The sequence below is a fragment of the Nuphar pumila genome, chromosome 4 (assembly GCF_984573655.1).
Source record: "Nuphar pumila chromosome 4, dmNupPumi1.hap1.1, whole genome shotgun sequence".
Taxonomy (NCBI): Eukaryota; Viridiplantae; Streptophyta; class Magnoliopsida; order Nymphaeales; family Nymphaeaceae; genus Nuphar; species Nuphar pumila.
The window spans coordinates 37,624,841-37,650,901 of NC_143252.1; the positions used below are offsets into that span (position 1 = coordinate 37,624,841).

Here is a 26,061-nt window from a genome sequence, read left to right on the forward strand (position 1 = left end):
TTGTCACCCCTCCACAAGTGCGAACATTGGTTACTACTCCTTCGTACATATCTTTAATTATACTAATGTACTTGAGAGAAACACCTTTCTTCATCATTGTCCACCAGTGAACATCCCTAAGTGCTCTATCGTATGCCTTCTCCAAATCAATAAAAACCATATGCAAACCATGGACCAAGTATTGAACAAATTTGAAAATTTTGATCTTATAAATAAACTCTCATAAAGCATAAGAGCAGCATGATATCTTTGATGTTTCAATATCTAACAAGATCTTTTACTTTTTCTGCAAATAATTAAACAAAAACAATTGAGTAATTTACAGCAATGTGTTCCGTAGGAACATTAAACTGTCTGATGTGGAGAAGGTGGTGGTCTAAGTTTTACTAGTAACTTGGTGATGTTGGTTTCCGTTTACCTTTTTATATTAAACATTATGTGCTGCTTGTGATTGAAAGTTGTGAATGATATGTATTACTTTTGGGTGTCGCAATTTCGTGCACCAACAATTTCCTATTTTATGCCTGTAGGCATATTTGTCCACTGAGGAGTTCTGGAGAATATTTGGAATGACCAAAGAAGCATTTTACAATCTACCCAAGTGGAGGCAGAACAAGCTTAAGATGCAGCACGATCTTTTCTAGGCCGTAGTTAGTTTGTTCGATATCCAAAGTACATGGGCCAGGATGGGCGTGTACCTGTTTTTTGCGCGCGCGTGTGAAAGTTGTTTTTTCCTATTTGAACTTCGTCAAGCTATGGATATGTGTACCTTTTGAGGACACTCCTTTCATTTGTATTTGAAAATTTGATTTATGCAAATGAGCTGGCACCCTATTGATGAATAATCCATTTTTTCTGTGTTGCCATCAATCCGTTGGGTTTATGAAGATAACTCTCTCTCTCTCTCTCTCTCTCTCTCTCTACTTTTATGACTTTTCGGGTATCATGCTCTTGGTCCAGTCCACGTTACTGCCGACTGGCTTTTGAGCTCTTGGTAAATATTAGAACCCAGATTTTAGTGGTTTGTTGATGATCTGGTAAAGGTGAAATCACTCGTTAAAAGGAGTTGGGAGTTTTGACAGCCAATGTTGCCTAGCACCCACCTGGGTTGCCCGAGTGGCAGCGGGCTTGGGTGAAAGTGCTAACCCCTTCATCCCAGGTTCAACTCCCACTGGCTGTGCGGGTGCCTTTAACTGGTGGGATCCATAAGGGCTTCGGTGTTACCCCACCCAGGGTTTACCTCTCAGCGAGGCAGGCCCATTAAGCGGTCAGATTCTTGGTGAGGGTTCCTCATAAAAAAAAAAAGACAGCCAATGTTGCCTTACGATGTCAGGCACCTCAATTGAGCTGTACATTATCCTATATTAAGCATTAATTAGTTGGCCCCGACACAGGGTCGTGCTCTTAAACCCCCAGCAGGAAAAACCCCATACAACGTACAAGTAGGTGGACGGGAGCGTTTAGCAAGGAAAAGAGGCAGGCACGCATGCGAATGGGACCAAGTATCGAGTTTTCCATACAAGTACAGGGGCGATATTAAGCATAAAATGGAGTGTAGTAAAAAAACGCAAACAATATTCTACAGCAGAAGGGGCAGCAAGAATTTTCTATATGTTCTCTTTAACATAGAGAGCCACATATGATAGCTGGGGCGGTTAGAGTTGTACTATCTTAACCGAAAGAGAGTTTCTAATCACACCGGAACCCCTAGATCGACCATCAGAAAAGAACTAGAGAGAGAGGAGAGACATACGTGGATCTTCTAGGATTTCCAACAATGAAACTCCCAATGAATGCATGGCTCGGAGATCCCACTCAAACCATAAATATTTCCTTTGGGAAAGCTACTGCTGTGCCATGGTCCATGTCAATCCCCACAAATTTATCAAACAAGATATTGGAAGGGGATCATAATATTATGAGGCAAATGAATCATTGTACACTAAAACGCCAGTCATAACACATCTTTCTTCAGAATTTACGAACCAATTAAGGGGCATTAAAAAGATTAGTAAGATGACATGCCCAAAATTTTCAAGTTACAATATATGATAATACGTGTAAACCCCTGTTTTTAGTTACCCTCCTGAAGAAATGATGAACGCATAATCCATGATGAAAGATCCCAGTAGCGCAGCATTAAATAAGGGGCTGTAAACATAAAGTAGCACCCATCTTTTCCTATACAGACAAAAAGAACCCATATAATGCTGAACATGCAGATACACATCACCTTCTGAACCTAAACAAGGTACCTCTCAACAATGCAGAGAATCTCACATGTTTTGAGGGGGTCAGGGATGATATTAGACATGGTTTTCTCTGATTTCTGGATTGTGAAGCCAATTAGCACTCCAATTGCTGCTCTTCCCAGGTGCACTTTCAGGCTGACCTGCTGGGGAAGAATAACTCCCTTTTTCACTGCCTAAATCGTCATCTTCAATTTCACTTACATCCAAGCAAAAGTTAACGCTCTGTTCTGAACTAGCATTGCTGCTTGTAGCAAGAGGAGAATCTGAAATGCTGACGGGCTTGCTTCTTGCAGGCCCAGATCTGATGCTGTATATAGAGGATGCAGGAACATTTGTCATAAGAGGTCTCAAGCTCCCAGGGATGCTGCGGCGTATATCCTGCAAAACAAAAAGTGCATTAATTGGGGTCACATATGATTGGAGGGAAATGGAAACTAATACACGCACCATCTCACCATCTCTTTAAGGAGTTCCCACTTGAAGACCCATGTCCTCAGAAACGACCTTTTAGCTCTCTTATCTTTTTATTGATTTTGTCAAATAAGGACTTGAAGCGAATTTCAGGATTAAAATGCATATGAAACATATTTTCTAAACATGCCTTGGAAAGGTCTGTTTAGCATATGTTCGTATACAGTAGGGCTCAATTTAGTGACAACCTGAGTCGATCAGACTTGAGTCCCAATTTGACATTTTCTTTTAAAAGATGAGTCCTCAGAAAACATGGGCCTGCCCTCGAAATATCATGCCAAAATTGGATATACTAGTTTTGGTCTAAACTTCCTAGACAACATGAAGATACCAAGTTTATCAGGTAAGGACAGCAATACTTTCTTGAACTTGATAAGTCAAATTGTCCCACACACCCACCGCCCCATTATGATATTGTGATAGAATGATATTAGAAACAATGAGAGAATGCTGACATCTTGGACGCCACCTACGGTGTGTCAAGCCAGCACGAGAACCACACTACAACAGAATGCACTGGTATACTACATTAATAATTTGTCTGACTTTTCTTTTAAGCAGCTCGAACATATCAGAAAACATGGATATAATAAATAAGTTACACCCTAATACAAAAAACAAGAAGATCCTGAAACAGCATGATGAAAGCAATATTTCCATGAAAACGACCAAGAATTATACATAGCTTCTGAAAACATTTTAATGGAAGTGAACAAAAAATGCTACAGAAATTGAGCGTGGAAATATTCTCATTAGAAGCCAGGTATGGGACAATACTATATGAATTTATTTCTAGTAACTGAAAAATATGAAAAATGCAACGTTAAAATTGAGAAAACAATTACAATAAAGAAGAAAATGAGTGTATGCTTAATAATACTGTCTGAAGCTATAACTAGTACCTGGACAATATTGCAAATGCATCACTAATTTCTAACACAGAGAAACTAATTATGATAAATGAGAAAAAGAAATAAAAGGATAGAGAGATCTACCATGTGCCTCAATGCCATGTCCAACGACTTCTTTGAAAGTGTCCTACCAAAGCCTGTGCTATCTGGAGAAGATTTTCCAAAGGGGTTATGTTGGGAAGATCGTTGCTCATCCCTAGGAGGTGCCAATCTCCGTAAATTTATCACCCTCTCAACCATCTTGCTCCCAATTACAACTGGGCTGACATTATCACTATCATTGGAATGTAATCGACTTGATTTGGTTAAACTTCCGTTGCTCTGACTACTAGTGTTTGGAGCCCTCCCTCTCAAACCAGTAGGGGAGCATGACTGCCTTCTTGGTCTACCATTTGAATTAGACTCAGAGAAACCAGATCTGAGGGCACTTGGCGCACCAGGTCTACCTCTAGAGGCTGAAACTGGCCTTTCAGGCACTGATGTCCTTAAATTTGGCGGAGCGTCCAGCGAGAAACCAGGCATCTCTGAAGGCTGACAGGGTCTGGATCTAACTGTAGAAGTACCACGCGAGGTCACAGGATTTCTTGATGCTGTACAGTTGGACTTGGTAACTGAAGATGATTGACCAGGTGGACCCGAATTACTGCATACAGTGGATGGTGTTGATGGTCGTCTTGTTGGGGTAGATGGCCTTGAGGATGACTTAGAAGCAGGAAGAGGCCTGGCTGTTGGTGTGGATGATCTAGCAGAAGGTGTGGAAGGTCTTGCAGAAGTAGTCACTGGTTTCGTTGAAGGTAAGGTTGGCCTTGAGGTTGGAGTGGAAGACCTAGAGGGCATAGAAGCTGCTGGCAGTGTAGACCGTCTGGTTGGTGTTGATGGTCTAGATGCTGTTGAACTTGTGGTTGCTGATGAAGAGGTCCTGCGCAGACCAGTGCTTGATGTGTTCAAGGCAGACATTGACATTGGTTGCCTTGATACGAGATTTCCTCTTGGAGCTGATTCAGGTTGAGGAACAGATAACTGCATCCAATAGGAAACATAAGCTGACAGCATAGGCACAACAGAAGAAACTTAAAACGTATGAGAAAAGCAAGTTCAAGTCTTCATTCAAAATTTTAAATACAAAAATCAACAGTACTATATAAATATTAGCAATCTGAGCAAATATATCCGCCATCCTCAGCAAAAACAAAAAATTCCAATCAAGCTGCCAATTTCACAAAACTGTTCAAACAATTAACTGCAAAAACAAAGTGCCGTTAAAATTCAAAACGAAATACATATGGGTGAACTTTTTGTTTGCAGTCTCACCAACAAGTCATAGCAAAGCATAGACAAGGCCTTGCTGCTTTGTCTAGTTCAGGAAGTAATGGATGGGGCTGGGTAGCAGCACATGTATATGACTCAAAAAGAAACTTGCATCAATATATATATGACTCAAGCTTACCTTAGACTGTTAAGTTGTGCATATATATATATATATATATATATATATATATATATATATATATATATATATATATATTAGGTAAATATCCTCTAAGGGTATTTTCATCATTTTACTCATGTAATAGGGACTGTTCATTATAAACAGTTTTTTACTTTTTATTTATTTTTCTTTTATTTTGTATTTTGTCTTTTTAAGCAAGGGTGTTATGGTATTTTGACCATAAATTCATTGGGGGGCTCTCCAACGGTCATAAATATGACCGTTGGGAGCTCCCAACAACTATTGGGAACTCCCATTTGGTCTCTCTCTTGTAACGTGTATAAATAGAGGTTTTGTTCCCCCTCAGTGTTTAATGCTTCTCTCTTAAGCATTCATGCTCAATAATATAAATGTTTTTTTATATTTTGTGTTCTCTTTAGTTCTTTAATGTCTTGAATGCACTTAGTGCTTGTGTTGTGCGTTTGTGCTCCTGTATTGTCACTTAATTGGACTTATGTATGTGCATGTGCACTTTATGTTTATAATTTTGCTATGTCACAGGGATTCGGCTAGCAGGGTGCCGCACCCGCGTCGACGCGACTCGACGCAGGTGCGGCACCGGGTGCGGTCAACCCGATCCTGGGTGCGTTGACCGCACCCAGGATCATTTAGGTCCATTTTTTGGGGGGATTTTTTTTTTAAAAAATTTGCCCTATAAAATGGGCTGTGGAATTTTTAAAAAAAAAATTCTGCTGACAGCTGCTTGCTGCTGCTGCTCTTGTTTTATAAAGGGGCACTTTTAAAACCATCTAAAATTAAAGAGCCTTTTCAATCCAGATCCTTCTTTTTCGTAAAGGATTTTCTGTCTCCATAATAAATGATAATGATGGTGGTAGCCTTGCTGGCTATTAGTATTCACTGTTCTCCTGACGAGATGGGTGCTCTAGCTGTAGCCTTGTGTAGACCTCTCTTTTCCACATGTCCAATCCAATAAATTTCTTTTAGCTGTCGTGCAACTGTATATAAAATGAAATTTGAAGAATCCTATGGTGTGGCAATGGAGTCGTAGGCCTCAAGAAGAATCTCTCTCCAACAAACCACATTAAACCTTGGGCTTATATTTTTTTTCGTGAATACCAGGGAGTTTCAGACATGATTGAATCATGACAGTCAGCAGAACGCAACAAGCTGGGTTGATCAGATTGCCAATCCTTTTGTTTCATCAATTTTGTCCCGTTGCCTCAAAGTACACAACAAGCAGAACGTGGGTAACGAGTCTTCAAACAAACACACCAGCAAAAAAAATTGGACCCCCGACCCGTGTCGGGGGAACCCCCGGACCCCCTTATATATCCTTCTCCTCCATTCATTTCTATCTAATGCCATGTCCTCGGTGAGGTTCAAAGCATTCATATCCTTTCCTATCATCTCCATCCAAGTCTTCCTAGGCCTACCCCGACCTCTTTTAACTAATATATTTTCCCATTTCTCCAACCTTCTAACTGGAGCATCATTAGGCCTTCGCCGAATATGTCCAAACCACCGTAAACGATTCTCTCGCATCTTATTTTCAATGGGTGCAACGCCTACCTTCTTACGTATCTCCTCGTTCCGAATCTTATCTTTTATTGTATTTCCACACATCCATCTAAGCATCCGCATCTCAGCTACACTCATTTTTTGAATATGATGTCTCTTGGCAGCCCAACATTCCGTACCATATAGTAAAGCGGGTCTAATAGTCGTCCTATAAAACTTTCCCTTCAACCGCAATGGCATTCTACGATCGCACAGCACTCCAGTTGCACTTTTCCATTTCATTCACCCAACCTTTATCCTATGATTTACATCTCCATCAATTTCCCCATACTTTTGAATGATGGATCCCAAATATTTGAAATAATCATTCACCGGTATTTTTTGCTCACCAAGCTTCACTACACTCCCATCACTACTTCGTTGCTTACTAAACCGACATTCCATATATTCAGTCTTACTCTTACTCAACTTAAAACCTCTAGCTTCCAATGTCTGTCTCCATAAATTTAACTTAGCATTAACCCCAGCTCTAGACTCATCAATCAAAACAATATCATCAGCAAACAACATACACCACGGTACATTTTCTTGAATTGATCTCGTAAGCTCATCCATCACTATCGCAAATAGGAAAGGGCTTAAAGCAGATCCTTGATGTAACCCAACCGTTATCGGAAAATTGGTTGTCACCCCTCCACAAGTGCGGACATTGGTTACTACTCCTTCATACATATCTTTAATTATACTAATGTACTTGAGAGAAACACCTTTCTTCATCATTGTCCACCAGAGAACGTCCCTAGGTACTTTATCGTATGCCTTCTCTAAATCAATAAAAACCATATGCAAATCTTTGTTCCTCTCTCTATATCTTTCAATAAGTTGTCTAAGAAGATGTATAGCTTCCATAGTTGATCTCCCAGGCATAAAACCAAATTGATTCTCCGATATCATGACAACCTTCCTCAACCTAGACTCAATCACCCTCTCCCAAAGTTTCATAATATGACTCATGAGTTTTATACCACGATAGTTTGTGCAATCTTGTATATCACCCTTATTCTTATATAAAGGCACCAAAGTACTCTTCCTCCACTCATTAGGCATCTTATTTGTTCGCCAAATCAAGTTAAAAAGATTTGTCAACCATTCTAAACCTTTCTCTCTCAAGCATTTCCAAGCCTCGATAGGTATACCATATGGGCCAACTGCCCTTCTTGATTTCATTTTCTTCAAAGCCTCTGCAATTTCTTTCTTTTGAATCTTGCGCATGAAGTCACGATTTATCTCATGAAAAGGAATGGAGAAGTCTCCAAGATCTTGAGCATGACTATCATTAAATAGCTTATCAAAATAATCTTTCCATCTCTCCTTAATCGCCTCATCTTTGACTAAAACCCTTTGCGTTTCATCTTTGATACATCTAACCATACCCAAATCCCTCGATTTCCTATCTCTCATCTTTGCAAGCCTATAAATATCCTTCTCGCCTTCTTTGGTATCCAGCTTGTCATAAACCTCCTTATATACCTTAGCCCTCGCATTTTGAACTACTTTTTTAGCTTCCTTCTTTGCTATCATATACTTCTCCAAATTCTCATTATCACGACTCTTACTTAGATTTCTATAACACTCTCTTTTAACCTTAATAGCTAATTTGAAGCTATATGTATATATATTCGAATAAAAAAAATAGATTTCCCCCTTTTCTTTACTTTTTTTTTATTTTTCCACCAAAAACATTACATAAATTTAACTTAAGCTATTTCTTCTTGTTCAAATCGATAGAGGGATCCGTACCTTCAATCAGAGATGGAAAAAGACCGAAAATATATGTCGGATGCCCGAAACGAAAGGAGATCTCTCTCCTTCTTCTTCCTCCTCTTTTCCTTCTCTCTTTTTTTTCTTTCTTTCTTTTCTTTCTTTTTCCTTCTCTCTCTCTGGAAAATGAAATCTAGAGAGAGGGGTGAGTTGGACCCTTTTATAATTTTTTTTGTCTTCTAGAGAGAAGGTGACATCCTTCTCGAGATTCTCACCCATTTGGCTATGAGATAGAGTTCTTCTAATGTAGAACTCTATCTCTAATCTCCTATTTTCTTTTTAACTACTTTTTTATCTATTTAGTATTTTATTTTGTTTTACTATTTTACTTTAACCTCATTTGGGCTCTTCTAGAATCCCTACATAGGAGGTAGTTGTCCTATATAAAAGAATTTTTGGAATAAATACATTTTTAATGACTAATTAATTAATTATTATTTATTAAATAATAATTTTTCAGAAAGTTTCAAAGGGTATCTCACCCCTCTGGGAGTCTTTTTAACTTCAAATTTCATTCAATTTAACCTTTACATTAAATTTAAAACTTTAGATTGGTTGTAAGTGGATTTGGGATCTGGATTTGAATCCAAGATCCATATCCAATATCTATATGGATCTCAGTCTGGACTAGATCCCAATTAATATGGGTCTTGGACTGGGTCCAAATCCATATTAACTTGGATCATATGGATCGGATCTGGGATCTCGTTTGATCCAATCCAGACCCAATCACATCGAAGTGGACCTTTTTTAAAAGAATGCAATTTTCGGGCCAACCGTAGCCCGAATTCATAAAAATAAAATATCGGTGTTTTCAAAATTTTGAGGCGCATCTAATGATATATGATCTGAATTTCGCCTCCGAATTTCGTCTGAATTTAACTCGAATTTTGCTTGATTTTAAAGGTCAAAAATAAGAAGTTTTACCACATCTTAGTTGGCTTGTTTAGGTCTTGTCAATGAGACCTGAGCCAAACCCAAACTCAATTGACGCCACCTGAAATCGAAGATTTCTATCGACTTTATGAAACACTTAGCCAAATTTTATGAAGTTTCAGAATTTAATAGTATAAAAAAACACACGATATTACAATTTAGCATGTATCAATTTTGCACCTACACATTTCTCTCTATATATATTGTCATACATATATATTTGTTTCATATTGTACATATATACATATATATTATTTATAATGATGTAATAGGTAAATATTCTCTAGGGGTATTTTCATCATTTTACTCATGTAATAGGGATTGTTCATTAGGAACAATTTTTCTTTTTCTTTTTTATTTATTTTGTATTTTGCCCTTTTAAGCAAGAGCTCTATGGTCTTTTGACCATAGAGTTGTTGGGGGCTCTCCAACGGTCATAAATATGACCGACTCTATTGAGAGCTCCATGTGGTCTCTCTTTCTCTTGTGATGTGTATAAATAGGGGTTTTGTTCTCCCTCATTGGTTAATGCTTCTCTTAAGAATTCATGCTCAATAATATCAATATTTTTTATATCGTGTTCTTCTCTTTAGTTCTTTAATGTCTTGAATGCGCTTGCGTTGTGCCTTTGTGCTCTTGTATTATCCCTTAGTCGGACTTATGTATGTGCATGAGCACTTTATGTTTATGATCTTGTAAGCCCTTAGAGGTCCGCATTTTGTATTTTCGCATATTTTATTAAGTAGACATGACCATGGGTGGTGGCAGGAACTAGGTTTACCTATGTAACATGGGGACCTCTACCTCTACCAGGCCCTCATACTGGGCATGGGTCTACTGAGTTTTGGACCCAACCCAAAACCTCACCAAAGACAATTGGCATACATGGCATCACAATGTTTCTCTCAAGTGCACCAGCAAGACCAGCCTACACCTATTTGGTAGAGGGACAGTTCTTATATCCATGCCTAGCTACACCTTGGCAGAAAGACATTGGATGGTACCCAAGAGAGCAGCTATACAAATACTACTTGGCACAATTGTTGCAAGTGCCCAGAACTGGGAATCTTTGACATGGGGGGCTATTCTCCGTGAACTATTTCACGTTCCACAATAGATATAGATATTTGCAACTTTGAGGAGACCTAATACCTCGTACTCTATCCACATGCTGGTGCAATAGGATGTGTGTTTCATAGTTCATATAAATCATTCATGATTTGGAACCATCTTGCCATGGATACGACCAGCTCAAAGAAATGGCTAAAATCTATTAACTAGCAACACAGTTCAGTTGCTTCAATTTTCTGGTGATGACTCCTAATCAACATTTTGGAAAACTCTCAAACTAAAAAGATACAGTCAAGAAGAAGGGCGGAATCCTAACTCAGATGTAAGTTCACAGTTCTAACAGAGCGATTTGGCGAGGCCAAGCAGGTCTATCAGCACTCTTATTTTAAAGGGTTTGTGATGTCTTGTTCTCTGACCATGTTTACATTGTTGATTATCCTGGTGGGTACTAGCTAGGAATGACTGAGCAACAAAGGGTGCATGAATAACTGATGGGTATATAATCTGGAAGTGGAAGCCTTCGCTGTGAAGGAGATTCCATCCACTAAACCCAGAAATGAGACGATATAGATTGACAAACTAAAAGAACAGGCAAATAAGCCTCTAAATGTTCATATGAAAATTGACATAGTAAGAAGATAACATGTAAATAGAAAGTCTTACAAGACAATAACAGCTCTAAATAGTAAATACAAAGAATCTAAGGCTCTGTGGGATTTACAAGGAGTTCGGGGAAATACAAAAATTGGACTTCAAGGAAAATGGATTTCAAAGGAGTTATAGATTCCCTCTATTGTTTGGAAGTATAAGTAACCCTTTCAATGTAAAACCCACGTTTTTCAAAAAAAAAAAATTTATTTTATCGGACCCAGGCCGGGTCGGGTCTGGACCCGACCCGGGCCCGCCTGCGATAGGGTTTCATAACCCGACGCAGGAGAGGTTTTGTTTAAAACAAAACCCCCCTGTGCGCCGCACCCCCCACCGCGCCTTCGGCCCGATAGGGAAACCCATCGGGGTTTCCCCTTTTGTCGCCCCTCCCCGAGCTCTTTAAGAGCATTGCGGGAGGGGAGGAACGATGCCCCGCCCCCCCTTCTCGTTCCCTGCAGGCGGCAACCACGACCGACGCCTCCTCCTTCCCTGCGCACGCCGTCGATCGCCAACCACCTCGCCTCCTCCCCTTCCAGGTATGCCCTCTACCTCGGTCTCCTCCTCCCTCTTCTCCCCCTCCCATCTCCCTCTCTGTCACCTCACCAGGACGCCGGCAGGCGGCACACGGCCCCTGCTGCGCCCTCCCACCTTCCTCCTTGCCTTTGGAGACCCGACAGGGGGCCTACAGGGCCCCTGTCGTCCCCTTCCCTCTTTTGGGGGTTCGTCGAAGTGTCGGCAGGGGGGCCAAGGGCCCCTGCGACACCCCTTCGCCCCGATCTCTCTCTCTGTCTCACTTCGGCAAGGGTTTGTCCCCCTGCCATCGTCCTTTCGCCGGACGGCAGGGGCTCGGCCCCTGCCGATTCGCTGTCGTCGGCAGGGGTGCGACCCCCTGCCGTCTCTGTGTTGTCGGCAGGGGAGCGACCCCCTGTCGTCTCTGTGTTGTCCGCAGGGGAGCGACCCCTGCCGATTCGCTGCTGTCGGCAGGGGCTAGCCCCTGCCGATTAGCAGTCGTCGGCAGGGGTGCGACCCCCTGCCGTTTCAGTGTAATCGGCAGGGGAGCGACCCCTGCCGATTCATTTCTGTCAGCAGGGGCTAGCCCCCTGCTGATTCGCAGTCGTCGGCAGGGGTGCGACCCCCTGCCGTTTCAATGTGGTCGGCAGGGGTGCGACCCCTGCCGATTCGTTGCTGTCGGCAGGAGGTAGCCCCCTGCCGATTCGCTGTCGTCGGCATGGGTGCGACCCCTGCCGTTTCAGTGTGGTCGGCAGGGGAGCGACCCCTGCCGATTCGTTGCTGTCGGCAAGGGCTAGCCCCCTGCCGCTTCGCTGCCGTCGGCAGGGGTGCGACCCCTGCCGCTTTGGTGTGAACGGTAAGGGCTAGCCCCCTGCCGATTCGTTGTTGTCGGCAGTGGCTAGCACCCCTGCCACTTCGCTGCTGTCGGCAAGGGTGCGACCCCTGCCGCTTCAGTGCTGTCTGCAGGGGCTCGCCCCCCTGCCGCCTCGCTATGTTTGGCAATGGCTCTTTCTCTGCCATCTTGCTGTTTTCGGGAGTGGCTCGTCCCTGTCGCCTAATCCTACCCATGTCCTCGTCGCACCATTAATTATATTAGCAAAATTGAATATTTAACACTCTTGCCTATTTACGCAACAGGTCCCGATCGTGCTCCACTGCTCAACCCTCGTATTATCCTCACGCGTAGGCGTACGCAGCTGCACGACATCCCAAGGTAGGGTAAAGTCGCACAAAAGGGCAATTGATGAACGTATTTAAGTTGAAACAATTAAGATGCCCATGCTAGATATGCTTAGATTTATATTTCTTCTGCGTTGCATATTTTCTTGACTGCATATTTATGAGTCGATGTATGATTTTACTCTTTGAATATTAATTTGCATATTTGCTTATGTGGTTGAAGGTGGTTTCGTACTTTTTGCAATACTTATGCCTTAATTGCTTGCATATATGCTTGCCTGTTCGTTCCTATGGATCAATGTACAATTTTATTCTTCGATCATTATTTTGCATAAGTTGATTACGAGATGAGGTGTGGTTTCGTATTTCTTGAAATACATATGCCCTTGTTTGCTTGCATCCATTTTTGCCTGCACGTTTCCTTTGAGTGAGGTACGACTTTGTGTCTCGTGTATTACTTATGACCTTATGTGTTTGCCTGTCTAAGTGGTCAATGTATGGTTTTGGTACCTCGTGTATTACTTATGTGCTTTTCCCTCGATGTGCGGCATCGCAAGCCGAGAGTTGTTTGTCGTCATGTTATAACCTGCATATGTTGACACTTATGGTAAATATGTACCTACATAAATGTAGTCTTGTGCCCATCATGATTTCACTTGTTTTCAAAACACTAGAAGTTGTGTTTGTGCATTTCAGTTCTCTAAAAACGAGTTTCCTTCTGCGAACCTGGTGCTCTTCAAAATGCACAACTTTTGCAAAGTATGATTAAGTCTCGCAGGATTGCGAAGTCACGTTTGGCCCTCCCAAGTCCACACACTTGGGAGAAATGTTTTATAACCTTGATTCAAGTTGCGGCTCAATTTGAATAACCCCGATTAGGGGCATGAGCATATGAATGAGTGGGGTTCTGTTGAAGGACCCATTCTTTATGTATCAATCTAGGGTCACATGTTGATACTAAGATAAATTTTTAATGTAAGATTGATAGTGTTGTGTCTTGTGTGAATGACTTAATGTGGCATTATGGCTTTTAAGGATTAATCATGCCAAATGAGCACTCCTATATGCTTTGAATGGTTATGAAGTTGTGTGTTGGGTATTCCTTTTGAGAAGCCCACAGACCTCCCTTGTTCAATATAGCGTACTTTTAGACATGCACAACATGTTAAGTACTTTGTTGATCGGACGAGAGATCCGAGATGACCTTGCATCATGAAATATGAAAAATGTTGTTGAAGTGAATTCAAAACTTATCTTGCCAGGCTGTGTTGTATCAATTCTTTTGCAGATAATATCTGTTGGGGTTTCTTTTGTGGAACCATTTCCTTTTCATCGTAGTCGTACTTTTGACAAGTACGACCGTACTTTTTGACAAGTACGTCTTCTTACGTTGCGATGATTGGATGAGTAGGTTGTGACAACCTCGATGAGTGAAAATAACAAAATGTTGTGATCACCTAAATAAGTGATGTTTTCGCCTTCACCGGCAAGATACTCGAGTTGGTCGAAAGACCAGAGTATGTAGAATGGGTCTTCAGTTAACTACCCCTGATGTACTCATTCGAATCGCTGACTCCTGTCAGGAGAGAGGACAGGAAGGTACAAAACTTCGATGGACAGGCCATTAATGGCAGTTACGAGCAAAAGACTCGGCTTCCCCAGTCATCGGAGTTAGGGGAATGGGACTACCATATTTATCCTAGGTGGTAGCTCTCCATGTTTGGGATGCATCCATTGTTTATGCTGCTTTGGGGATTTCTCTCTTGGTCACCGACCGTCCCCTTAGGTGCGGACTCAGTCAGCTATCCGGGTTATCATAAAACACATAGCATAATAAACCCCCGGATCAGTCTAGGCTGTTTCTAGAGTCGTGCCTTGTGCGTACCCGCTTGGCCAGTTAATATCGAAACATAATTTAAATCCGATCACACAATGTGTTCAGTTATGCACGTATGAAAGTTATAGGATACAACCAGTTCAATACTTATGGAATTGTATGTGTGGTTGATGAAGCATTGTATTTTGCTAGTTAACTTTCTTGTGCAGTGCTTTGCTTGTAATAGTTAGCTTGTGCCAGTAAAATGCTGCTAATAATTTTAGCATTATGCTCATGATAGTTTGCTCTATGACTGCTAAAAGCAAATTGTTATTTAATTGCCTGTCTACTTGACATATTAAATTATTCTGCTTAATTATGTTCTATATTGTCCTGTCTGTGCACCTACCGGTTTTTAGTGAAACTGACCCATTTTATGGGCAGGTTTTGGATAGATGATACAGTCTGCGATGGCACGATGGCGTGATGAGGTCAAGATACAGCTCTTTCCCTGACGTTTCGCTCCTGAGGACATGTTGGTAAATTTGGTATAAAGTGTGTTTCAAAATTTCTCTTTTATTAAACCGTGAGTTAATAAAACTGTTTTAGTAAGCTTCTTCTTGATTTCAACAAACAAATTCTCAATTATTGAAACTCCGTTTCTAAACCATTTGATTTCAATGGTTGTGCGGGATTTGACAAAAAGGAAAGTTTACGCTGTAATGTGCTCAAGGTCCATTGACTTGTGGTTTTAAAAATATCATTTTCCGCTGAAGTATTAATTAAACTCTGATTATTGTATGATTTCAAAGCTTTCTAAACTTTTCTATAAAGTTACAAGTCCTGGATTTTTGGACTTTTAACTTTACAAGTTCTATAAAAAGATCATTTTTTTTTGTTTTTTACCTTAAAAATGGACTTTTTTGGACTCAGTCAACATTGACCGAGTCCAAAATGTGGACGGACTCGGCCTCAACTCGTTGACCGAGTCTGACTCGGCGTTGACCGAGTCCGGGCCGTGTCCGAAGCCGCACCCGTGTTGGGGCGTGTCGACTCGGGTGCAGCGCCTCCCTAGCCGAGTCCGTGTGACATAGGTTTGGACCCATACACGTCATGTAACCGTCTCTGACGCCCTCGCAGCTCCCAAATAGAGCCTAACGTTAGTGAACCAACTAGAACTCTAAATGGAAGAAATCATCATAACCATGGATACCAACTTGTCATTCATATTCATAACCTTCCAACAAACAAGGAAAAATGGTTTAAGGCACAAACATTGAGAATAAGGGATGAAGTGGGTTTCAACACTTGCACAAATGGAATCTACACCATTCAACCATAAGTATTCCATTTCTACATTACGAAGCTAGGGCCTCAAAATGGTATACTGGAAACATCTAAAAGTTGTTCATGTAATGAAATACGCGGAAATAAACACAATGTCCTATAATGGACATTCACACATAGAATGAAAAGATCAAGTCCACAATGGACTTACACAAAAGTCACAAATGGCTTGCAAACATAAAAATGTTATAAAAGCAAGAAATGGGCTTTAAGAAGCCTTACAATGCAAAGGGGTCAACCCCTTTATTTATAGGCAAGAAAGTGAGAGAGAAAGTGGGAGAAAAAGGGAGTGGGCATTAGGGGGGCCAACAAGGAGTCGTTGGGCCCCCAATGGTCACAAATGTGACCGTTGGGGGTCCAACGACTCTTGGTTGGGACCCCCAATGCAACATGCATGTACAATAAAAATAAAAAAAGAAAAATAAATAAAGGAAAAAGAAAAAGAAGAAAATAGTGAAAAAACTAAAATACCCCTATTGGGTAGAATTACAGAAATATCCTTGGTCGAGTATGATGATATATATATATATACACACACACACACTCCCTCAAGCTTTACGGGGACATGACCGAAAGCTTATTGAGAAGGAACATAAAACGAGGAGCAGCAAGAGCCTTGGTGAAGAAGTCTGCCAACTAGTACTCATATGTAACATACGGCAAAGCTATTGTCCCTCTTAGATATTCATCACAAACATAGTGACAGTTCATCTCAATATGTTTAGTACGCTCATGGAAGGTGTAGTTGCTTGCGATGTAAATGGCACTTTTATTGTCACAGCACATCTTCGAAGGTGTAGAGATGATTATGCCCATATCACTCAAGAGACTTATAAGTCACACAAGCTCCATGGTTATAGTGGCCATTACACGATATTTTGTTTCCGTTGAGGACAACGATACTTTGTGTTGCTTCATGCATCTCCAGGAAATCATAGAGTCACCTAAGAATACACAGAAACCAGTAGTTGAGACTCTATCATTGGGATTTTCTCCCCAATCAACATCAGTATAAGCAATTAAATCAAGTGATAAAGAAGAGAAAAGAAAAACTCCCTTAGTTATAGTATTTTTAATGTATCTTATGATTCTTAAGACTGCACTCATGTGTACGGTTGTAAATGCATGTTGAAACTGACTGACTAAGTGGACTACATGAACTATGGCCGACTGATGGATAAGTATGTCAACGACCCAACGAGTCGGCGGTAGGGATTGAGCTCTTCGAGAAGAGTTTCATCTTTCAACCACAACTTTGTATTAATAACTTCAGGGGTTTCTATTTTCTTGTCATCTAAAATGCTAGACTTTGAACAAATGTCAGCAGCAAGTTTCATCTGAGATAAAATGTACCCTCGTAGAGAGTATGCTACTTCAGTACCTAAAAAATATCTTAAGAAGCCAAGATCAGACATGTCAAAATTTTCTTTTAAAACTTTCTTAATATCATTAATTTCTTGCTTATCACTTCCAGTGATGATCATATCATCAACATAAAGCAGTAGAATAACTACTGAAGACCTTGCATTTTTCACAAACAAAGCAGTGTTAGTATAATCATTACATTGCTAAATCTATCATGCCAAGCCTTTGGAGCTTGTTTTAATCCATATAATGCTTTGTTAAGTTTGAGAATTTTATTTTTACCAATAGATATTCTTGGTGGAGTATCTATATAGACCTCTTCATGTAATTCACCATTTAGGAATGCATTCTTAACATCTAATTGATAAATAGGTCATTTTTTAACTGAAGCAACCGCAATAAGAGTCCTAACACTAGTCATTCTAGCTACAAAAGCGAAAGTTTCTTCATAGTCAATGTTGTATTCTTGGGCGTATCATTTGGCTACCAACCGGGCTTTATAGCGTTTTAATGACCCATCACTTTTAGTTTTGATTTTGAAGACTCATCTTCATCTAATAGATTTCTTTTCAGTAGGTAATGAGGTTATTTCCCAAGTTTTTGCCTTTTCAAGGGCACTAAGTTCTAAGTTCATGGCTTCAACCCACTGGAGAATATTTTTGGCTTCATTATAATGAGATGGTTCATGAAACGAGTGTAACACAATTAGACACGCCCTATATTTTGGTGTTAGAGACTCATAAAAAACAAACCTATTAGGAGGATTAGAGATTCGGTTAGATTTTCTTAAAGAGGTTTCTTCTATGTTAGAACCTTGAGAGTATTTTTCTAAGGCACTTATGGGAGCTTGTTGACCACGCCTAACATAGGTTTGAATTGGTCTACTTTCAATGACATCACTTTCATTTTCAACATTGTTAAGAGGAATATCCTCTTGGTCATTCAACAAAATCATTAGAAATTACCTCTTCTTGAGGAGTCACATCTTCTTGAGGAAGAAGATCAAACAAGAAAGCATATTCGCTTTCATCAATATCTTTTGTTTTCTCAAAATCATTTTCATTTTCTAGGAAGGTTACATCTTTAGAAACATATAGTTTGTTGCTTTTGAGGTCAAAGCATCTAAAACCTTTTTTATTTTCTCCATATTTTAAGAAAACACATTCAATAGCTTTAGGAGATAATTTATCTCTTTTATGTGAAAGAACAAAGCATTTGCACCCAAAAATTCTTAATCTATTAAAATCGGGTGTTCTTTCAAATAGTTTTTCATAAGGAGATGTATTTTGTAAGGATGAAGATATCATTCTATTTATCAAGTAGGTTGATGTTAAAGCGGCTTCGGCCCAATAGCTTTTTGAAATTTCTTTGGAAATAAGAAGTGTCCTAGTGGTTTCCAAAATGTGTCTATGCTTTCTTTCGACTAAACCATTTTGTTGAGGAGTTGTAGGACAAGATTTTTTATGATAAATTTCATTTAATTCTAAATAATTTTGAAATTCATTTGATAGGTACTCTCCACCCGAATTGGATCTAAGAGTAGAGATATTACTTAAAAATTGTTTTTTGACTATCATATGAAATTTCTTAAAAAAGGCAAAGACATCAAATTTTAGGTTGAGAAAATAAATCCACACATATCTAGTGTAGTCATCAATGAATGTAACATAATAGGAGTATTCTTCTTTCGATATGACCAGCACAAAGGTTCCATTTGGAAAAGGAGTAGATTTCATTTTTCCCAAAATGCAACTCTTGCAAACAAATGTTTCTCATTACAAAATTTCTTTCCAAAGAGAAAGGAGTACATTTTTAAGAAACTTAGATGTCCAAGTCTTTGGTGCCAAGTTTCAATATTTTTATCTTGGACATGGTTACAAAAAGAGTTGGGTGGAATTTTCAAGTTGTTCATGTAATAGAGATCTCTCCTCCTATGGCCTTGCTCAATCTGCTTCCCGGACTGGAGATCCTATATAGAGCAACCTTTAGTTGAGAAGGAGATTTTGCATCTATGATCACATAATTGAGAAACAGATAGAAGGTTTAAATTAAGCTTAGATACCACCCTTACATTTGGCACAAAAAAAACTTTGGAAAAACTTAACGTTCCAAAACTTTGGAAAAACTTAACGTTCCAAAACTTTTGACTTGTAAACGTAAGAGGTTTTTGAGTTATTACATAAGTCATATAGCCCATTCTCAAGAGGTGTCATATGAAAGGATGCTCCGGAATCAAGGATCCAAGAGGACATACCTGGAGGAGAAGAGGAAGCGATGGCGGCACCCGAAGTTGATGGTGATTTGAGTAGAATTTGAAATGCCTCCGATAGTTGAGCAAGAGAGAAGGAATCCTTCCCTTTGATGGTCTCTTCCTTCTTTTGAGTAGGTTCTTTAACGAAAGCAACCTTACTTTTGGGAGCTTCATTTAGCTTAGGGCAATTAGGTCTTATGTGACCTCGTTCTTGGCAATGATGGCAAATAGCTTTTCTATAGTTGCCATTATAGTTATTTTGCCTTCCAAAGTGTGGAGGTTTGTAAGCTTTCACATGATTGTCGTGTTTAGACACGGCCAAAACTTCATCTCCTCCTTTAATCATGCCAAGACGAGTTTCTTCTTGGCATATCTCGGCTATGGCCTCTTCTAACAGAAGAGGCTTAGATCTATGAAGTAGAGAAGATCTAACTTGTTCATATTCGGGCCTAAGCCTATGTAAAAATTGGAAAAAATGTTCTTTTTCCATTTGTTCTCTTTGTAGTTCAACATCTTCACTAGAAACCCATTTTGGTTCTAGTAGAGATAGTTCATCCCATAAGGGTCCAAGGGTGCTAAAGTAATCTCTTAGACCCATTTTCCCTTGCTTAATAGTACGAATTTTCTCTTGGAGGAAGAATTGTCTAGCAAGGTCCTTTTGAGTATACATACCTTTCATAAAGAACCATGCTTCGTTTGCCATTCGAAATTTTGCAATGTTGACACAAATTTTAAGCTTCACATTGTTCATGAACCATGCAAGAATCTTTGCATGTTTGCTTTCACAATCTTCAACTTTAGATTGGCGATCTTCAATGGCCTTCATGCGAGCATTTCCTTCAAGTGTTTTTTCTTGATCACCGTCCATCTTTGTGAGTTGGAGTTGTGGTTCCGAAATAGAGCCCATAACATATCCCCAAAGTTTTTTACCTTTGAGGTTGTTCTCCGTGGTGGCGGCCCACATCATGTAGTTGGTACCATTAAGTTTGAAGGAGAGATCGATCTTTTGTTCTCCTTCCATTATAACTCAAGAAAGGATGACAAACCAAGAAAGAAAAATACAATATGCAAACTATAACTAATCAACTAGCTATAGCAAGAATCAAGAGCATAAACCTTGCTCTGATACCATGTAATAAAATACGCGAAAATAAACACAATGTCTTATAATGGACATTCACACATAGAATGCAAAGATTAAGTCCACAATGGACCTACACAAGTCACAAATGGCTTGCAAACGTAAAAAAGTTATAAAAGCAAGAAATGGGCTTTAAGAAGCCTTACAATGCAAAGGGGTCTAACCCTTTATTTATAGGCAAGAGAGAGAGAAAAAGGGAGGAGTGGGCATTGGGGGCCCAACAAGGAGTCGTTGGGCCCCCAACGGTCACATTTGTGACCGTTGAGGGTCCAATGACTCTTGGTTGGGACCCCCAATGCAACATGCATTGAATGCATGTACAATAAAAATAAAAAGAAAAAGAAAAATAATAAAGGGAAAAGAAAAAGAAGAAAAACAGTGAAAAGATTAAAATGCCCCTATTGGGCAAAATTACAAAAATACCCTTGGTTAAAGGTTGGGTGGATGAAATGGAAAAGTGCAACTGGAGTGTTGTGCGATCGTAGAATGTCATTGCGGTTGAAGGAAAAGTTTTATAGGACGACAATTAGGCACACTTTACTATATGGTAGAGAATGTTGGGCTGTCAAGAGACATCATATTCAAAAAATGAGTGTAGCTGAGATGCGTATGCTTAGATGGATGTGTGGAAATACAATAAAAGATAAGATTCGAAATGAGGAGATACGTAAAAAGGTAGGTGTTGCATCCATTGAAAATAAGATGAGAGAGAATCGTTTACGGTGGTTTGGACCAAGGTTTTAAAACCCGTGACTCGGAACTCGACTCGTTCTTTATTGACTCGTGACTCGGCGGGTCAACTCGGTGACTCGGACCGGGTTTTGTTAACTTTTGATTTTAAAAGAAAAACAATATATAATTTGTCTGAAACCATGTTTTTGAGTAAACATAGTCTCCAAATGTCTGTAAGAATATAAAAACAACTGCAAAGAGCTATAGAGGTTTGCTTGAATAATTGAATTTGATATCTATACAAGCACTTTGACTAATTCATGACTTGAATTAGAGGATTTGGTCACCATGAGTTCAGTCTGCTACTACCTAAGGTTCCTAAAATGGCCAATCATATATGCTAGCTTGTTTTAAAAGTTTTAATTCCCTCTCTAACAAATCCATAAATGTAAAACAGGGATATATGTGCATATTGAAAGTTTACAGAATGTCCAATATCAACATAAATAAGCAATTTTCTCATGTATAAAACTATGCAGGAAATATATTAATGGCACAACTATAAAAAGACTACTAATATTTGAATATGTACAATGCTTGTTCACACTTCACATAACAAATGGATGATGAAACCTAAATGTGACTTCCCATAGGCACAGTTGACCCGCCATATATAGTGAGAATCATTTCTTTAAAATATTTTGCTAGAATAAGTTGATAACACAGGGTGAACAGTAGTTCGAACAACATGGCGATTTTATTCTATGGATTTAAATGCTTTTTTATCTTTAAATGATTTTTATTTTCTTTTTATACAAAATCTGGGGGTAACCCTTGTTAAAATATATGTACTTATATATTTCGAAACTGTAATTTGAAACTCAAAAAACAAATTTCAAACATCCCAAAACTCGCCCGAGTCAGGCCGAGTCAAGCCCGAGTTTTGGCAAACCGAGTTTGCCTTGCCGGGTTAACTCTCTAGAGGGGCGAGCCGAGTCAACGAGTTGACTCAGCGAGTTTTAAAACACTGATTTGGACATATTCGGCGAAGGCCTAATGATGCTCCAGTTAGAAGGATGGAGAAATGGGAAAATATATTAGTTAAAAGAGGTCGGGGTAGGACTAAGAAGACTTGGATGGAGATGATAGGAAAGGATATGAATGCTTTGAACCTCACCGAGGACATGGCATTGGATAGAAATGATTGGAGGAGAAGGATTAATGTGGAAGACCCAGAATGATTTTCTTTTTTGGTTCATATCGCCGACCCCAATTGTTTTGGGATGAAGGCGTAGTTGTTGTTGTTGTTGTTTGTTGTATATATATATATATATATATATATATATATATATATATATATATATATATATATATTTTTTTTTTTTTTTTTAACAGTTCAAGCACTTCAAGTGTGTCGGTCCACACTTGAAGTCTTGGAGTTGAGAAGTGACTCTTCCTTCATTAGAAGATGCAAACTGAAGTAAGAATCCATATATGACTTCAAATTGCTTAAAACTCTCTAAAGTTGTGAGGCTAGATGACTTTTAAAAGCACAGCTGACCAGATGACCTGACCAACCAAGGTACATTAAATGAAGTGCTTGTTCTAGACCAATGTTCTCCCAAACAAATAGGGGTGGGCATCGGGTCGGCCCAGCCCGGTCCGGCCTGCTAATGGACTGGGCCGACCAGGCTGACTCGGCAGTATTGGCCCGGTTCGTAACGGGCTCGGGTTTAAAGAGAAGTCCATGGCCCAGCCCATTGGCCCAACGGGCAAATGAGAAGCGGGCCGGGTCCGGCCCGGATGGTGGCCCAATCCTAAAATGCATAAATGCTTGAGTGAAGTTGTCGGTTAATGAGAGAATAGCGAGTTTCCATGCAACTAATTCCTAATTAGTGCAACTAATTAGGTAAATAATAATAGTTATTCAAGTTATTATGTAATAGTTAAATTTTAAAAATTTTATATTATTAAAAAATTAATAAATAACTCAAGCCCATCGAGCCAACCCAATAGCCTACGGGCCGGCCCGAGCCTAGCCCACGTATATAACGGGCTGGGTTTCGGCCTAGTACCTAACGGGCCCGGGCCTAAAATCATGGCCCAAAACCGGCCCATGGTGGGCCATGGTCGGCTTGGCCCATCGGGTCGCCGGGCCGGTTGCCCACCCCTAAAAACAAAGGGAGATCTAAATTGCTGACATTGTACACGATTGACCAAAAAAAGACATAAATGAGAAACAAATTGCCATCACATGAATTTTGGTAGCAATTCCATATTTTTAAGGTAATTCAAAAGCAACTCACATCCATAGCATTGCTTGCATATGTTTCTTTTGATTCTAATACCAACTGCATAATTCATCAAGTTAATTTTTGGAGACACATTAAAATTATAGCTATTCTATTTACTGGTCTGTAAGAAGAATGAGGGAAGATAATAGTGTGTGAAACCAAGAAAAAAATGGACCAAGTTATTGACATCTTTATCACAAAGCAATTACCAGCTTTGCACATATCTCACATGTGCATGCACGCACCTGTGTGGGCACACACACACACAGTCACATGCAGGAAGATTGTTACATAAACCTCTTTTTGGGTCGTTTATGACCCAATAAATGTTGAAAACTTGAAATCCATATTCAGATTGACTGCCTAAGACAGATGGTAAAGATCACAGCCAGTTCGATAAAGAAAACATAAGTTACAACAGCAGAATTGACTTAGAAAATGTGCAAATGTGCCATGTGGTCAAATAACCATGCAGCCAAACAACATGTAGACTTATGAAAAGGTAAAGATACGAAGAAAGATAGGACTGTGTCCAGGAAGGTTTGTGGAAACCTTCTTACTTTCTAGTATGACTAAGTCCAAGAAATAGAAATGGATAAGCACACATGAATTTCATTCAACAAAGGACTTGAGGTCACAACTTAGAGAACTAGTGTGATTTACATGACATTATGATCATATGCTGGAAGTAGATCATTCCAATGATATTTTCAAGTAAAGCTTTTGCCTAGAGTTAGCCATTAATATTACAATTAATAAGCAGAAGGTCTTAACTAGAAGTGTGGCCATTATATTTAATAACAAATTTCCCTCAGTATTTTTGCAACAGAACATAGAACTTTAAATTTTCAGGAAAAAGAGCATCAGGGATGAGACTAGAACGAGCACGTACTCTTGATTTAAGCACAGTTGGATGAACTTTAGGTGTCCCAAGCTGACCAACTGCAGACCCATGCAATTCCTTTTCCAATGAAGGAAAAAGAGGTGTTCCAGGTGGTGTAAGAAGCCTGTGGGAAGAAAAGGACCCTTCATAATTCAAAAGCAACATCTCAAAGGGAAATATAATCAAGAAATTATTAAAACATGCAGCTGAAACCATCTAGATTGCAAAGCTCAGTATACAACAGCTTACAGAGGATGACAAAAAAAAATCCATAAATGAGAACCACATTGTGAAAACACCGACCAAGACAGTTCCTTCAGGTAGACTGAGCAATATCATGTCATGCTTGAATTATGAAATTGAGTAAATTCAAGGAAAGAAAAAGTAAATTTTGGAAGGCTGTAACGGTTTCCATCAAGCAAAAACCCAAATTGCTTGCTTCAGGAAAGGTATCACGCTACAGATAGCTAGCCTGCTATTAAGTGGAACAAGAAGATTGTGAAATATTCTCTCTTGTGCAGGGAGGAAGACTACCCCATATAAAACGAACATTGATCAATGCTGGTGACAGATAAAATTACAAGGGGATGACCACAGATTCAAGATATTAAACCATGTAAATTGTGTAACAAATACCGAAATGTTTCGCCAAGGATCTCAAGTGTATAGCCATTACCAATCATAATCGTTCTTATCTCCATCCGAGTTGAGGAAATCATCAGGCCCAATCTTGCGTGAAGCTGTTGATGTTGCTATCTTGAAAATGGGTGAAGTGCCGGGCTTTGAGACTGCGAAAAGCAAACAGGCAGCACATTTGAACATTCACGAGAACCGCACAGAGAGAGCAGAGGCACATCAATCTAACGGTCGAAGAGAAAACAACAACTTCTCAAGCAAGCTCCAAAGAGTGAGGCGGCGGCATCCAAACTAGTGCGAAATTACAATCACAGAGATCAAAACCAAGATGAAAAAGGTAAAACATCTCAAACCAAAAAAATGCAAGAATGTAAAGCAACTGTTCAAACCTGAACAAGAAATCATTGAGTCGGATAAACTCTCGAAACTTCAAATCAGGTCAAAAATGAAAAATGCAAGCCGAAAACATAACTCTATCTCAAAATAACACAAGGTAATAATCTAGGAGTTTCATCCTTATAGAATTCGCAGACCATATCTAGATTATCAGACATCCGATTGAAGCTCAAAACAGCAGAAAAGAAAAAAGAAAAACCAGCAAAAGTTTCCGCATTTCTCAGCGTAAGGAAAGGGAGGAGAAAAAAAAAGGGAATGGAGGTAAAGAGAGAGAGCAAAATCTAGCTTGCCTAAAGGAAGATCGAACCCATCCGTGATGTGAAGAAGCAGGTTGCTCCTCTCCTTCTCGCGTTTGCGCATCTCGAAGAACAAGGAGAGCTCTTCTTCCTTCTCCTTCATGACGCTGCGGAGCTTCGCCCCCGGTCTCTGATGCAGCGACGCCTGCATTTTCGAGTCTGGAGACCTAAAACTCCGATTCATGGGTGGTGATCCG

General features: G+C 39.7%; 2 protein-coding genes across 2 annotated transcripts in view; one reads left to right on the plus strand and one right to left on the minus strand.

Moving 5' to 3' along the window:
• The window catches only part of VLN1 (villin-like 1), a 32,245-nt gene extending 31,491 nt beyond the window's left edge, over positions 1 to 754 (plus strand). The window contains exon 23 of the mRNA XM_090004977.1: positions 531 to 754. Within this exon, the coding sequence (XP_089861103.1) occupies positions 531 to 644 (114 nt within the window). The 3' untranslated portion in view covers positions 645 to 754. The remainder of the gene's footprint in view (positions 1 to 530) is intronic.
• Positions 755 to 1,982: 1,228 nt separating this feature from the next.
• LOC149840032 (uncharacterized) lies at positions 1,983 to 26,061 on the minus strand. The gene is made up of 5 exons (XM_090003005.1): positions 25,859 to 26,061; positions 25,213 to 25,324; positions 24,546 to 24,660; positions 3,719 to 4,654; positions 1,983 to 2,630 (listed from the first exon to the last, which is right to left on the minus strand). The coding sequence occupies exons 1-5, from the start codon at positions 26,046 to 26,048 to the stop codon at positions 2,307 to 2,309; spliced, it is 1,677 nt and encodes a 558-aa protein (XP_089859131.1). The 5' UTR covers positions 26,049 to 26,061; the 3' UTR covers positions 1,983 to 2,306.

Excerpts from the sequence above, each read along its gene's own strand:
- LOC149840032 (XM_090003005.1), bottom strand. The coding sequence starts at position 26,048 with ATGAATCGGAGTTTTAGGTCTCCAGACTCGAAAATGCAGGCGTCGCTG. Across the intron at positions 4,655-24,545 it reads CAACTGTGCTTAAATCAAGA|TTATCTGTTCCTCAACCTGA; the intron begins GTACGTGCTCGT and ends TATTGGATGCAG. Across the intron at positions 2,631-3,718 it reads ACATGGCATTGAGGCACATG|GATATACGCCGCAGCATCCC; the intron begins GTAGATCTCTCT and ends TTTGTTTTGCAG.